At 36.0% G+C, this 15,242-nt stretch overlaps 1 protein-coding gene across 5 annotated transcripts in view; it reads left to right on the top strand.

The window, feature by feature from the left end:
* Nucleotides 1-15,242, top strand: part of PTPRM (protein tyrosine phosphatase receptor type M) — a gene marked incomplete at its 3' end in the record, with an annotated part of 796,072 nt that overhangs the window by 517,803 nt on the left and 263,027 nt on the right. For 3 of the 5 annotated variants that reach the window (XM_084252855.1, XM_084252854.1, XM_084252853.1), the window contains exons 12-13: nt 1,759-2,032; nt 3,124-3,160. In XM_084252855.1, coding sequence (XP_084108981.1) covers nt 1,759-2,032; nt 3,124-3,160 — 311 coding nt within the window. Of the gene's footprint in view, nt 1-1,758; nt 2,033-3,123; nt 3,161-9,460; nt 9,536-15,242 lie in introns of all 5 variants that reach the window. The other 2 variants (XM_084252852.1, XM_084252851.1) reach the window with 1 other exon arrangement.

The following is a 15,242-nucleotide window of genomic DNA, read 5'->3' as shown; positions in this document are numbered from 1 at the left end:
TAGTCACAGAAATAGGTGATTTCACTTAGGCAGATTCAAAGACAAGCAACCAGAGAGGGACCTCTGCAGGCCTTACCCAGGTAGGTGGGAGTAATGAACACCTCCCCTCTATTCTTCTTCCTCAACATTAATGTATGAGCAACTCTAGGCTAAAACACCGTTTTGGGTCCTCATGGGTTTTTTTTTTCTGTAATGGTAGAAAAAGATAAATACTTTTTGCCAGGAGACTCACCTTCATCTGGATTCAGTTTTTGAAAACTGTTGTCAAGGTTTAGTTGTTGTCAGTATTAGAAACATTTTTCCTCCGACAAACTGTATAGATGTCCATCATTCTAAAGATTTATTTATTTATGCATACAAGAGCTGGAGATGCAGGAGGGAGAGTGGTGGTGAGAGGATTCACCAGAGACAAAACAGGGAGCAGAACAGGCATATTGACTGAAATACACTGCTGAGGGGAGTGGCAGGAGAGTCAGGAGAGGTCTGCTGTGCCATATGGTCACCTCCCTGGCCAGGGATCGAACTTATGCTGCAGTGGCTTATGCTGCAGTGGCTCCAGATAGCCTCACAGTGCTGCATCTTAACCCCTTGTGCCACCAGGAAGGCCCAATGCCCATCATTCTAGTAAATGTATATATACCTTAAAGATTTATTTATTTATGCATAGAAGAGGTGGGGTATAGGCCAGAGATGCGGGGGGGGGGGTGCGATGAGAGAATTCACCAGAGACAAAATGGGGAACAGAACTGGCAGATATACTGAAGTACACTGCTGAGGGGAGCAGTGAGCGAGTCAGGAAAGGTCTGCTGCACCATGTGGGTTTCTCCCTGGCTGGCCAGGGATCGAACTTGTGCTGCAGAGGCTGTGGATTGCTTCATAGTGCGGTGCTTAACCCCTTGCGCCACCAGGAAGGCCCAAATGTATATACCTTAATAAAAGGTCTGTCCCTTCAAGATTTCTCCCATTCTGTTATAGTTACTGACACTTTCAAAGACATTGGAATGGGATGTGGAGAAAAGATGGGCAGGTGCCGGCAGGACTCTCTCCTCTATAGGGTGTTCGTCCTTGCAGGCATCTTTGGAGGATGCTCATTCCCGTCCAGTGTTTATACATAATTCAAGTAGGCCTATTCATGATTTACTCTTGGAACCCGCCTGTAACTATAAGGCCTTGGTTTTGAAATTCCAATTCCTCATCTCACTTTTTCTTATGTTATCTCCTTCCACTCACTGAATATGGTGAAGGGCAAAAGAGTATTAATATGGGAAGTTAAACCTCAGTTAACATGAATCATCACACATTGTGTTTTGTGACTTGTTCAGATTTCACAAGTATTCACACATCTGCCATTGAAGGGAATACTATGTTGCCCCTTCTAATTTACTGTAATTTCATTTGTAGGAAAACTGAGTTTGTTGTTTGAGAATTCATCTTCAGTTGCATGTAAGAAAAGCATTATTTTAGTGTCCTGTTCACCTAAACAGCAGAGATTGTCATATCAACTTCTAAAAAATTTCATTTTCCTCAATAAATCATACTAGTTGGGGTGAGAGAGGGCTGTGGAAGAGCATTAAGGACTGTTCTTCTGTTGCACTGAGCTAGAATTGAGTGTCTGCTCTTTACTCAGTGCTTATTATTGACAATATTCAGAGTATTTTTTATTTTTTATCTTGGGTATCTTGTGGGCCATGAAACTGAAATCAGAGAGGATCAGCCCAGCTATCTAGACTGATGATATACTTTTTTTTTTTTCCCTAGTGTCTACCAAATAGTTGTTGAGGAAGAACGTCCACGAAGAACTAAAAAGACAACAGAAATCTTAAAGTGCTACCCAGTGCCAATTCACTTCCAGAATGCTTCGATACTGAACTCACAGTACTACTTTGCTGCAGAATTCCCAGCAAACAGTCTCCAAGCTGCTCAGCCCTTTACTATTGGTGATAATAAGACATACAGTGGCTACTGGAACACTCCTCTTCTCCCTCATAAAAGCTACAGAATTTATTTCCAAGCTGCTAGTAGAGCCAATGGGGTAAGTTTTATAGATGCCTGTTCACTTAGGCTATTCAGGGTTATTGATGTGAATGTTGTCAGATTAAATAAATAGCAGTGAGAGATAAAGTCGTGCTTTTATTTGTTTTTACTTGGGAAAAAGGTGGGATTTCTTTTTTAGATTTTTCATCTTGAGAAATTTATGGAATGAAACAAATCTATTCATATTTGTTTTCGTAGGGAGAGTATATTATCAACATAATGGTTTTTATTCTCAGTTCTTACTTGTTACCGAAAGCTGGATAGTAATTCTGCTTAGCTTACTATTTTACAGGAAAATAGTATAGCTACAACACATACATTCCGCTCATTTAAAATTTTTTGAGATTCACAACATCTGTCTTTTTTGCATATTCTATCTCATTTCATTGGTTCCATAGGAGTTTATGCTTCCTATAGATGTGACTAAATTAGATATCTTCATTTTTCTCTTAAGAGAGATGGAAAAAATAAAAATTATCATTGAGTTGTCTGAACTTTTCCTTTCCTTTTCAGATTAACTCAAAACTCTGATAAGATATTAGTTTTATAAATTAATCTTATACATAATGAATATAACTTTATACATATATTATGATTATAATATATATACTTAATATAATGTAAGTATAATAAGATAAATATAATCTTAAAGTCTTTGTTAGTCGTATACGGTCTCTCTAGACAGTAGAGAACAGTTTCCACTACCTTCGTGGTTCCTTTCCTCCATAGCTCAGATCTAGATAACATCGTTGACTTGACTTTTACCTATGGAAAGGGGGGAATCTACACCTCGAGTTATTTTCCAATCGTGTTTGTATGGGGAATGGGCCAGGGTCTAGAGGAAGAGAGTAAGGGACACAAGGCAGAGTCTTTTGTGTTCAGCATCTTGCTCATCATCTGCTTCAGAAATGCCCACCAGCAGCACTGGAGCCAGAAAATGAATCTAAGTGTGGTTCAAGGAGTAATCCTTGTGTAATTAATATCATGCTTGAAGCAATGAGCTCTCTATCAATATTTAAATAGAACTACAGATGTTTTTATTTGTCTTAAAACATGAATAGTGATTTTCCCCCTTTTTATTTGACACAGGAAACCAAAATAGACTGTGTCCGAGTGGCCACAAAAGGTAGGTTGAAACTGTAGGAAGCTCTTGCGTTTTTCATTTTTTTTAATTGTAGATGGTATTTTAAAACTTCTCAAAATTTTAACTTCATTGAAATAAGTGTGTTGTGTGTGTGTGAGCATGGACCAAGATCTTATGGCAGTTAACACTGGTTGACTGTATTTCATGTAGATACTTTTTGAAATGAGAAATCATATTATTGAAAACTTCCAAGTAGTTTTCAATGGTTCTTTTTAAATATTCTTTTCAAATAAAATTAATTTTTATATGATCTCAGTATACATTTTTTATACCATAGTGCCATACATAATAGTACTCTATCTTGTGAATTTTCATATGCAAAGTAGTAAAATAATGTCTGCTATTTTTAGGCAATATCTCATTGTACTAGTGTTAAAAAGTGGAGTCTCCTGGGCTGCTTTTTCTGATGATGTGTGTCTCTCTGAACTAAGTAACCAGTTGATATTATTGTGAAACTTCCATTTCCCAAGTCTGGTTAAAAGTCTGAGGATAGCTGATCATTGATGAGATCTTGAAGTACCTAGAGAGAACCACGGTAACCTTCCACATAGCACCCCCCAAAGAAGAAAGTGCAGATGTGTGTGCCACAAGTGATAATAGTATCTTGTCAACCCTGCAGTGTAGGTTTTAACTAACACAAGTGGAAGTGTGTAATTTATAATTTATACAAGTGATAATTTATAATTTTATGAGTTCTGTCAGGCAAAATTACCTGGTTGTTTTGTTAACCCTAATGCAGCATAGTTTGAGTCTATCTATCACAGCCATCCATCTACATTTTCAAAATTCTCATCGATTCTTATTTTATGAAGTTACATGACTTTTTTCTTCGTGACCTCAACAAATATTTCTTGGTTTCATATTAGTACCATATATAATAAACCTCGTTTGTATTTTGATTTTATTCATAGACCCATAATTCTATTTCCAACAATCTATAATAATATTAAAACACTCAGTTCTTATATTGTACCTAATTGTCTCTACTTATAGGAGAAAATTAATAATAAATGAAATTACAGATTTTGCTGTGTTTTATAGAATGTTAACTATTATTAATTATTAATAGTTAACAATTAACTGTTAACTATGAATTATTACAGTATGTTGAAGCCCTTGAATGAGGCTTCAATGTTCTTAGACTTCCAGATCATCACCCATACACATGTTGCTTTGTACCCTTGAGGTCTGAAAAAGTAATTCCAGTTCCAGTTGCAGCTTTAGAATATCACTTTCATGTATATGTTCTCATTTATTTCCAGAAAATTATTGTGAGAAAGATGACAGTTGCTGCTATTTTTATTTTTAAGGTTAGGAAAATACATACTTTAGCGATTAATTAATTGACCAAGGTCACTCAATTTATAATATGTGGCTCAAGGTTTGATCCAAAGCATTTGAATCCTGCCCCCAGGGTTTCACCGAGCAGAAACTATGACCCGTGCTAGTATTGCACTGTATCAGTATCCATCCTCTCTCTGTTAGAGTTGAGTCAATGCTCAATTTACTCTGAAAACAATGTAATATTTGTCATCATGTTCATCTGCATAGTTAGATAATTATATAAATAACAGAGTAGTAAATATGGAAATCGGACGTTTGCTGTTTTCACAATGCATTGAATTACATGTGATTTGGATCATTTTCTTCCATCAGCTAGATTTAATCAATATTGTAATTTGTTTTTCAATTCGACAAGGGATGATTAGGCAATCAGATGACCTGATTGACTAGATATTCCCACTCATATTTTCATTCACAAACATTTATACAGCAACGAACTCTATCCAGAACCTCTTTTGGGAAAAAAAGAAAAACAAAATTGTAAATGTATTACATGGCATTGTTATTTCTATTCATAAAATCATTATATAGGAGGAAACATTGGGAGATAGTCTCCTTCACTGTTTTATACTGTTTTGTTTTGTTTTTTTTTAAGTTCTGCATGTACAGATTCTGCAACCTTCCTTTGCAGTACAGGGTAATATTTCACCACCTTTATACTCAAATTTCCTTTCCCATATTAAAAATTATTTAATAAAACACAAGATTTAGTTTTAAACAATATGGGAAGCCATTCCATCTTGAATACTTAGTCAAAACAGAGAAATAGGCAAATCCAATAACTTTATGGACACCATATGGAAAGATGTTTGAAATTTAAGAGTTCAAACATCCTGACTGTTTTTGTGCCACGTATTGCTGACAATGTGGTTGCTTAATTGAATTTTCAGATACTAGACCACTTTACTCAGCAGTGTTTTGAATTAACAAAGATTTCAATGTTCCTTGAAACAATGGTTGACAAGTATCCTTTATAGAAAAAAGTATGGAGGTGGATTTGTTTTCACAAGGAGCTAGTTTGTAATTTCAAGTACAGGTATGTCTTTTAAAGATATATTTTATACTATTTATATATTTAAAGTTGTGATTATTTTAATCATATTCCAAGAGTATATTTTGACAGTAATCATCTTAAATATAAAGCCTCCTAAAAATTAGACCCAGGGAAAAACCTAGCTTGTGTTGTTATCTATCTTCATATGTATAGGGAACTGCTTATGTATTTTTTATTCCCCTTTAATTTATACTTCTAGTTTCCCCATGATGTTTGTGACTGTATTATCACTGGAGGCAAATTCATCGTAGAATATTACATCTCTTGAGTTAAATGATAAAGAAATCATTAAATAGTAATAAACTTGATGTTTAGATATCACCCTCCCAATTCAAAGGATTCTTTTTCATCTGTATGATAGAGAAAATAAAACAGCTTTTAGCTATTCTTAGATTCTCCTGATTTTTATTTTCATTTTAATCACTTTCACATTTTTATAATTGAATTCAAGACTACTTGATCAACACTGTCTTAGAAGTTGGTATGTATATATATCTTTCACATCCCTATTGTAAAATTGGTAATTGCTAGAGTTGCAACTCTTTTTATGCCAGTTTTGGAAGAATCTATTGATGAGCAATTCTAAACTGACAGGATACATTTAAAAACTAAAATCTGTCTTTTTAATAAATTAGAGTTCTTGTATTAAATGAGTTTTGTTCTGATTAATATAAAAAGCAGTTTAAATTTTATACTTTACATCAATCTTCTATAAAATAATATTTTTCTGTAACTTGTGGCTGCTGTTTCTCCTCATCAATATAGTCACCTGGGGACTTGTTACTCATTTATTTTATTATTATTTGAGTACCTCCTATGTTAGGCATAATATAATCTGTGAGATACAGATACATAAATATATCACCAACTAAATTCTAAGGATTTTGAATTCATAAAAATTTGAGGAAGCTTTTGTTGTTTATTTGTAGTGTATGGGGAGAAGGGTCATATATGTGAACTTGATCTTTAATTTGTTCCTTTCCGTGCTGATTTGGCTAACAGCTCTATAAGCTAGAGATCGAGACAAAACCTTCCTAAAAACACATGCTAAATTCTTTCTAAAAGTATTATAAGTCAGACTATAAACCTTAAACAAAGAGAAATCAAACCATTATTCTAATGTCATATTTTAAGGTGGATTTTCTATGCAAAAGAGCTGTACTGTTTTTAAGTTTAGTATGTCATTTAACTTACATTTGAGCTGGGATGACATAATGATTTGTTTAAAGACCTTCAGGAAACTTTGAAGGATTTCTATTGTTCTAATACAACTTCTAACTGTATTCAGAAATACGAATGTTTCTTTTTTTAATCACTAGGCTCTTTGAGAAGTTTCTTTAGACTGTTTCCCTGTTCACTGTTTTGTTCCAGAAAAAAAATCATCCATTCTAGGCCATAGTGTTACAGAATGAAAGTACACTGACAAAAGAACTGAAAAGAATGTGTGTTGAAATGTAAAGCTAATTAAGATTTGTTTTAATTACTCATATTCAAAACACAAGAAAGTAAATTATATATTAAGGCCATTCATATATGCTAATTTGCAATTATTTAGCTATGGATTTAGAAATATCATAAATATGATAGACATTTGTCATTCTTATTTTAGAGAAAAAACATTCCCTTTTTTTGATCTGAAAACTCTTTATGTTTGTCATGGTTACCTAAGGCTCCTGAGAAGTTCCTAAGGAAAAGAAACCAGTTTAATTTTTTCCAACCATTTTTTTCCAAAATTATTTGACCTAAACTCATTTTTCAAGGTACACCGGAGTCATGCAAAGCACACTATGGTAAATGCTGGTTCATCAAATTCCAGAGGCCCCATTATATGCAACTGAGGAGGAACTTTGGGAGTCTGAGCTACTCCAGAAATTATCTACTCTTCCATGCATGCCTTAGTATTTGCTGGAGTTCCAAAATTTATCAGCATGAAATAATATCTGCAAAGCATAGGATTTGAATTTCTGATGTTATTTTGCCAAATTTAACAATATTGTCTTTCATGATTCTCACTGACATTTTAAAGCATAAGGTAACAAATTTTTACATAGAGGGCAGATGTTAAATATGTCAATCTTTCTAAGTGAGATGATCCCTGTGATGCAACCAAGAGCAGCCATTGATGATGAGTAGGCAAGTGAGTATGGTGGTGTCCCAGTAAAATTTTATTTGTAAAAACAGGCAGTGAGCCCTTTGACTCCTGTTTTAAAGTAATTTTTAACGTGATCAAGTGTTTTTCCCCTTGTAGCTGAAATTATTAGTCACAAATGAATATTTTACAAGGCAGAACATAGAGATCATATAAAAATCCTTTGAAATATACTTTTTCCATGGGATTTTGAACCTTAAATTATAGTTTGTCTTCTTTCTAGTTGTGAATGCATGGCTGCCCAACTTAACTATTTTCAAGGAAGTTTTTTTTTTTTCATTGCTTACTTTTTTGGGTAGTGGATAGATCCTCTGTTTTTCTATAAGAAAATGAAAGTTTGCTGAAAAGTAGAGCTGGTAAGATTTTTTTCTTAAGTGATGGAAAATCCCACAGGAATATAGGTTGAACAGAAGTAGTCTATGACCAAGCACATATCCTGCATAAACTTGGAAGTGGTACCAAATATGTAACTCATTTTAGAAGTTGCATTACACTGTTTATAATTTATTATATCAGTATGCAAAATTACACTGTGTCACATTAAGGAGATTATCTTTGTATTTCCTTGAACCTCTTTATTCTCTGACCAAATGGTTAGGTTAGCTTATTCATCTCACTTAGCAAAACTAGAAGTTTCCATTAATAATGTGTGAGAGACAATCATTGCATTTGTAAACCCAGTCACTGCAGTAGTCTAGTTAGATAGAGCTACACTGTTTAAACAGTGCAGAGGGATATTTCAAAATATTATGCAGCAGGAGTTTTGGGTTTAATCATCTGCAGATGGTAGATGATCTATTTTCCTTACTCGCTGCCACATTTCTAACTGCACCCAGGCTGTTCCATATAAATTAGTAATCTTGTATGTAAGCCTGTTCTTAATTTTCCAATATTTTTTCTTTGCATCATTTTCCAGCTGTATCACGTTAGAACTGATGTTTTAATTTTCTATTTTTTTCAATATCTGTGTGTCATAAATGTTAACCATTTAAACACAGTTACTGAGTTGTATGAGAAAACCAAGAAGACATCCTGGTCTGCTTTTTGAATTTTAATCATTTGTTTGGTCACTTGTAAACCATGACAGTGATAGCAAAGGCAACTGTTAGTATTTTTATTATTATTATTTTAACCAGAGATCATATTTTTAATTCCCTTAGTGTTACAAAACATGGTCCCTAAGTGGAAATGCTCTACATGAAACCTACTTGCCAGAGATATATTTTTCTAACAAAAATGTTTTTCATAAAAGAGGATAACATTCTTCACAAGGGTGATTTTAGCAAGAAAATTATTGTGACTTAAGCAGCAAAATTTTAAATAACATTTTTAATTCCTAAAGTTTGGATTATCAGATTTAGCAATGAATTTCTTTATATACTACACTCGATAGCAGTTGGAAACACTACTTAATCTAGAGCTTTATTTAGGACTAATCCTTTTGTCTTTACCTTTTTTCTCTTCAGCTGATCCATCCAAAATCTCAGAGATTGTAACAATGTCATAGTTAGAAATCTAACTGCCTGACAAAAAAGCTTGTTTAAGGAAAAAGAATTTAGAAATTCAACACCTCGCTATAGTTTTTTTTTTTTCTTTTTTCCTTCTCTTTTTGTTGTTGTTGGAACAAAGTTGAGACGATGTGATATACTGATCGAGATTCTCCTTGCTAGTCTAGCTTCAGTCTGGCTTTTTCTTCCCTCATGCATGCTGACCTGGGAATCTTCCTTTGCCATAGCTGCGATAATCGTGACTCAGCTTACAACACCTTACATTCGCATCGCCCCTGCCGCAGGCGACGACCAGCTGACAGGTCAGATGTTCAAGTATAGATGAGTCATCTTGCCCATTTCCTGCTCATTTTTCTCAGCTTTGTTTCCCCTCTACATTTCTCCTTTGCTTAAGGCTTGTTTCCAATGTATCAGACTCTTGGTACAGACCTGTGCCCGCATTAAATTAAGTGATGTGCTTGGCCTCTTCTCTGTGCACATTATTTCCATGCATTAAGCACAACTCCACTGCATGTTTCCATTGTGTGTTTGTCTGTTGGTATGTTCCTTTCTAGCCTAATGTTATGTAGAATGAAATTTGCTGAACTTGTAAGAGCAATGACATCAAACAAGATATCAGTCAAAATACATAAAAATGCATTCCCTGTTATCCAAATTAATCTAAAAAGGGGTTGCAATTTGAGGGTGAGAGTTTTGTTATTCATGTAGGGTTTAGTTTACACATATGTTTAGCAATACACAGTCTTGCCTGCCAGTGTTATTAAGTGAAGTCACCCAAAGTTGTGTGGGGTGACATTGTTCAAACACCTTTTCATGTACGTACAACTGGAGCAGAGCTGATTGCATTTCATATAGATCCTTGTTTCAAAGCCAAGTGTTTATATAAAGCAGTGGCACATCTGCAAGTCAAATACAGTGAATAATTTAGGAAAGTTTTTTAAAAATTAAATGACTTTGAGTCAAGTATGCTTCTTTAAACCAAGAGAAATTAAAATGTCTATTTCATAGTACCTATCAAGATTCATGGACATCTGTATAAAAGAGTCCAGTAAGTTACTGTAGTTCAAAGGTGAGTGGTTACAGAACCCTAGAAGGCAAAGTTTTGTCCTACAACAAAAGCAAGTCAGTGTCAAGATGTCTAATATAATTATGGAGGCAAAAATCAAATTCTGGTTTTAGAAGGATCATTGATATCAGATTATTGCATATAGTATAGGTATGATTAAAGATGAAGAAGAATCTCATGATTGCTTTCCAAAGAATTTCCACTCCAGCAATTGTTCTGTGTATATGAAACTAAGGAATATTCCCTGACATTTAAGAAAAAAAGAAATAAGCATAATTCATGGTAAGAATTCATAAATGTTTAGGTACTTTGTGAGCTTATTATTTGGAAAATAAGGCAACTGAGATTCAGGAAAATTATAGACTACTTTATATGAGGTAAAGAAATCTAGGCTAATTCTGTTTCTTTCTGCACCAGAATTCTATACATATTTTTAGTCCTTTGTTTCAGGCTTAAAAGCTATAAACATATTATTAACAATCCTGTTTTTCCCTTGCTTTCAAGTTTCTTTTAAGCTTATTTATTTTACTGATTGAAGTTTTACTTGTTACAGACTCTTTCTTATCCTGAACTTCTGAGGTTTTCTTCGTGGGGTAGAAGTACTTAAGGGATACTGTGTTTTTTTTAACATAAATCTTTCCCTCTAAAACTTTCCAGAGTAAGGACTGCCCCTTGGCCCATTTGTCAGATTAGGCGTTCATCTTGAGGGTCATCTGGAATCCTTCAGCAAATCTGACCCACATTATTTCCACGCTGGCACCAGTCTTGTTAGCAAATCATTAAAAGCAGTTTGGTCCTGCTATCATAAGATGAATACCTATGGAAAATATAGGTAAATAGTCCCTCACTCAGACTATACCAATATAATCTGCTACCTTCAAGTTAAGCATGCTGTTCACTCTGCATGAAGAAAATGAAACGTCATAGTACGGCTTTCTCTCTAAAACTTGCATGATTAAAACATACCTTGTAAATCAGCCTCCTTCACAAGACTTACAGATCCAGTATAAGTGGTTGTTTTGAAATGAGTCTGTAAAGGACACAGACATTGCTGTAGTGTACAGCTGCCATTCTTTTAGGGCTCAGATGATCTCCATTATTTACTTTGTTTTTTGGGGAATTAAAATGATGGAATGTTAGAACGAGCTTCAAAAACCAGAAAAAAAAAATACTTGTCCTTTTTTCAGTATTTACTCTTGGTTCAGTGTTTGTTAATCTCACTCAAATAAATTCAAACTCAAGTGACATTTCTTTTGCATTTTCTGTTTGCATCAGCCATCAATATTGATAGCAGAAACACTTTTAAAAATAGATTATGAGTCATACTGAAAGTTTGAAATTTAATTCATTTGATTACTCATTTGCCATTTATTGAGCACCTTATGTGTACCAGGTAAAAGATCTACAAATGCTTATAAAGAGTTTCATTTGTACGGTTGGCAATACTCTTGGCATCAGGTATATTTGCATTAGTAATATCAGAGCCTACATAAACATATGTTCTTATAAATGAAGAATGATTATCTTATCAGTTAAGACCACAGTTTTGAAACTAATGGGAGAAAAGAACATGTACTCCAGTGCCTCTCTCTTGTTAAGCAGCTTAGAAAATGGTAAGCGGGACTCCTTTGAATTTTCACATCTGTGACCTAGCCAACAGTGATAGTTGTATTTACCAGATCAGTGAGGCCCTTCCAAAAGACAACAGGAGATATGTGAAGAATACATTCTCAAGTGTCTTCAGTATTTTTGTGTATGGTTCTTTTTGTTTTAATTGTGCTGACCTCTTGCACCTACCCATGATATTCTAGGCTATACTTAGCTAGGAAACTTTGATAAGATAGTGAATCTTCTCCAGAGTAGTTCCTTTTGTCTCAAAATGCTATAGATACTGGTAGGCTTGCTTTGGTATGGATGGGACCGCCCTCTCTTGTCTAACACTGAAGAAAACCACCTCCCTGGTGACCTGACCCCAGCAGGAGACTATGCCAGACTCACAAAAAAAGTGCTCATAAATACTGACTGATTTAGTTCGCTGAATGTATGGCCCAGATATCAGAAGGGTTGCAAAGAAGTTCAGCCTGAAGAATGCCAGTGTGTCTGACAAGAATCCTGTCATTGCCCAGGGAGACTTGTTTAAACATCTTTGTTCTCAACCCACAATAAGGAATACAACATCACCCAATATACACTCATTTGTAAACCTGTAAGTTTAAATGAAAAGAAGGTTTAGAAACTACACTACCAGGCCTCCCCTGGTGGTGCAGGCGGTTGAGCGCCGCGCTGTGAAGCTGTCCCGCAGTCTGTGCAGCGCTGGTTCAATCCCGGCTGGCCAGCGAGGGTCCCACATGGCGCGCAGACCTCTCCTGTCATACCTGCTGCTCCCCTCAGCAGTGTATTTAGTCAGTCTGCCTGTTCTGTTCCCCATTCTGTCTGTGGTGAATCCTCTCACCCTCCTGTACATCTGGCCTGTACCCTGGATCTTGTACAAATGAGTAAATAAATCTTTAAAAAAATGAAAAGAAAAAGAAACTACACTACCATTGCTACTGGTGGAATAAGATATCCTCTGATATGTTCTCTGCTGAACTAATTCTTCTTCATAAAAGTTCTAGTTTCTATGTACTGAACTGATTTCAGATCATACGAATGGGTTGCAAACCATGGTGTTAAAAAGCACTTTACTAAAGCACAAGATTTAGTATATTGTGAAAGAGAACAGAATATATAATTGGAATAAATATCCTGTCTACCTCAAAACTCCCAAAAGTCTACCCAGAGAAAGTTCTAAAAACTGGACATATTTCTGGTTCTTGTTCCCTTTATTTTGTGATTGTCTGTAATATAGAACTGATTTGGGAGGAAAATTAAAAGCTGTGCATACCAAAAATTTCTCTTTAAGAATATATACTTAATTTTATAAATATGTCTAGGCTATTTACTTTATACTAAGATATTTATGCTAATTACCCAGCTGATTCAGAGATGCTGTAGAGAATGATTTCCTTAAACAAACATTATATCATCCATTTTGGTTAACCATACATCTAATGTGATAAGATCTCTATCCTAGTGTATTTATAAACAAAGTGACTTCTGGGATTCAAGGAAAAATCAGATATATCAAAGCAAGTAGAAGTTCTTGCTAGATATAATTAGTGCTTAAAAAATAGGGAACTAGCCAACAGTTACTCCACATAAAGTTTCAAGATTTGAAAAAGATACACATGACACATGTCTGTATTGTCAAAGATAAACACAGCTGGACATTAGTTACAACAGTGAAAACAGTTTTTACTCAGTAATTGCTGACAGTAGGTGATAGAGCTGAGCCTCATTCCGCTTAGTGCAGAGGTCACTGGGAGTTTCCAAGAGACAATAAGGGACTAGGAAGGGAAGTGAACAGAGGGAGTGAAAAATTCCATGTGATCTGACTACTGCCCAGGTTTGCTAACTGGTGCTTAAAGATGTTATGCTGTTCCCCTCCCACAGAGGCTGGGAGACAAGCCACCCTATCCTCCTTCTGGTGGGTGTCATCTGGAACAGTCAATTATATTGGCAATCTTGTGTTTCCTCAGGCAGGCACTTATGAGGTCTAGGGTCATCATAGGGATGAGATCTTGGGGTGTTCGAAACTATGCTAGAATTTCTTCTCTTTATAGGCCAGGGCTGAGGCCTAGTTGAGAAAAGGCTCCGGAACCTGGCTAGACTTTGGTCCAGAGATTATTTTCAGTATATAGGTAAGGCTGTTACTAAATAAATAGCAAGGAATTTATAATTGACACAAAGCAAATAGAAGTCACTGAACTAAAGCCCCACTGAGGAAGATAAACAACTCCAGTACTTATGGAAAACCTTCTCTGTTCTAGAATCTGTGCTAGAGACTTTACACACACTATTTCACTAACTCCTCACAACGGTCACCTGAGAGAGAAGCATCATTATTTTCTACAGTTGAGAAAAATTCAAAGACATTAGACTCAACTTCATAGGCCCCAGAAGTCAGATATTCAGTCAAGTAAGGGACCTAAATTTGTTCTGGGCTTTGTGATTCCAGCCCTGTGGTCCTTCCATTTCAGCTCTGGGTGTGCCCTCCCCTTCTGCACAGGCCTCACTTGCTTCCTACTCAGCCCTGACACCCAACCATCCCTTTCAGTTGTGTTCTCACTAATCCCTCTGGCTCTTTGCTGTCTTGATCCCAAGCCTATGAATATTGTCACCTGCTTTCTTAGCTCCTGTTTCCATCCTGTTTCCAAATGCTGCTGGATAAAGGGAGAAATGGGCAGATTAATTCAGCTAGAGTTACATGCTTTATCACCACCTCACCTTGGTCTTTTCTGCTAATCAGTGAATGTCTCCTGCTTATGCAATGGTAGCACATCACCCTCTCCCCCCCGCCTCCCCAGCTACTGTTTCAGCCTGAAGCCCTAAGATAGGGTGGCCAGGCCTCCCCTTCCATGTGCTGCCTCTCTTCTGGTCAGGCAGCGCTTTTCCAGCCTTGACACATCAGGCCGTCATTGTACCCCTGATGATCCCAGCCATTGGGTCTCAGAAAAGGACACCTTTTCCTTAGGAACAAAAACCATACAGCCCATCAACACAGTCCAAGGATATAGTTGAGACTCTTAGTGACAAGTAGGTCTGTCAAATATCAACTTTAAGCACTCTGAAGCCTTAATACCATCTTTCCAGAACCTAAGTGTGCCCTGCCATCTTGACAAAGAGTGAAGCAAAGTGCTAGATACAATATGGCCAGCTCATGGACTTTTAGCAGTAAGCAAGGTCTAAAACAATCAGGACCCAAATTTGGTGGTTACTTGGGGGCAGGAGCAGGGGCATAGAGGGGAGTCGGGAATATAGTGAGGAAGGCAGGGATCTCAAATTCTTTTTTCACAAATGCTCATTAATCACTTGCCATTTCATAGGCCCCCTGCTTCCTCCCC

This window comes from Talpa europaea (assembly GCF_964194135.1).
Source record: "Talpa europaea genome assembly, chromosome: 13".
NCBI lineage: Eukaryota > Metazoa > Chordata > Mammalia > Eulipotyphla > Talpidae > Talpa > Talpa europaea.
The sequence above is the reverse complement of the archived record's forward strand: the minus strand, read 5'-3'. Positions and strand labels throughout refer to the sequence as shown.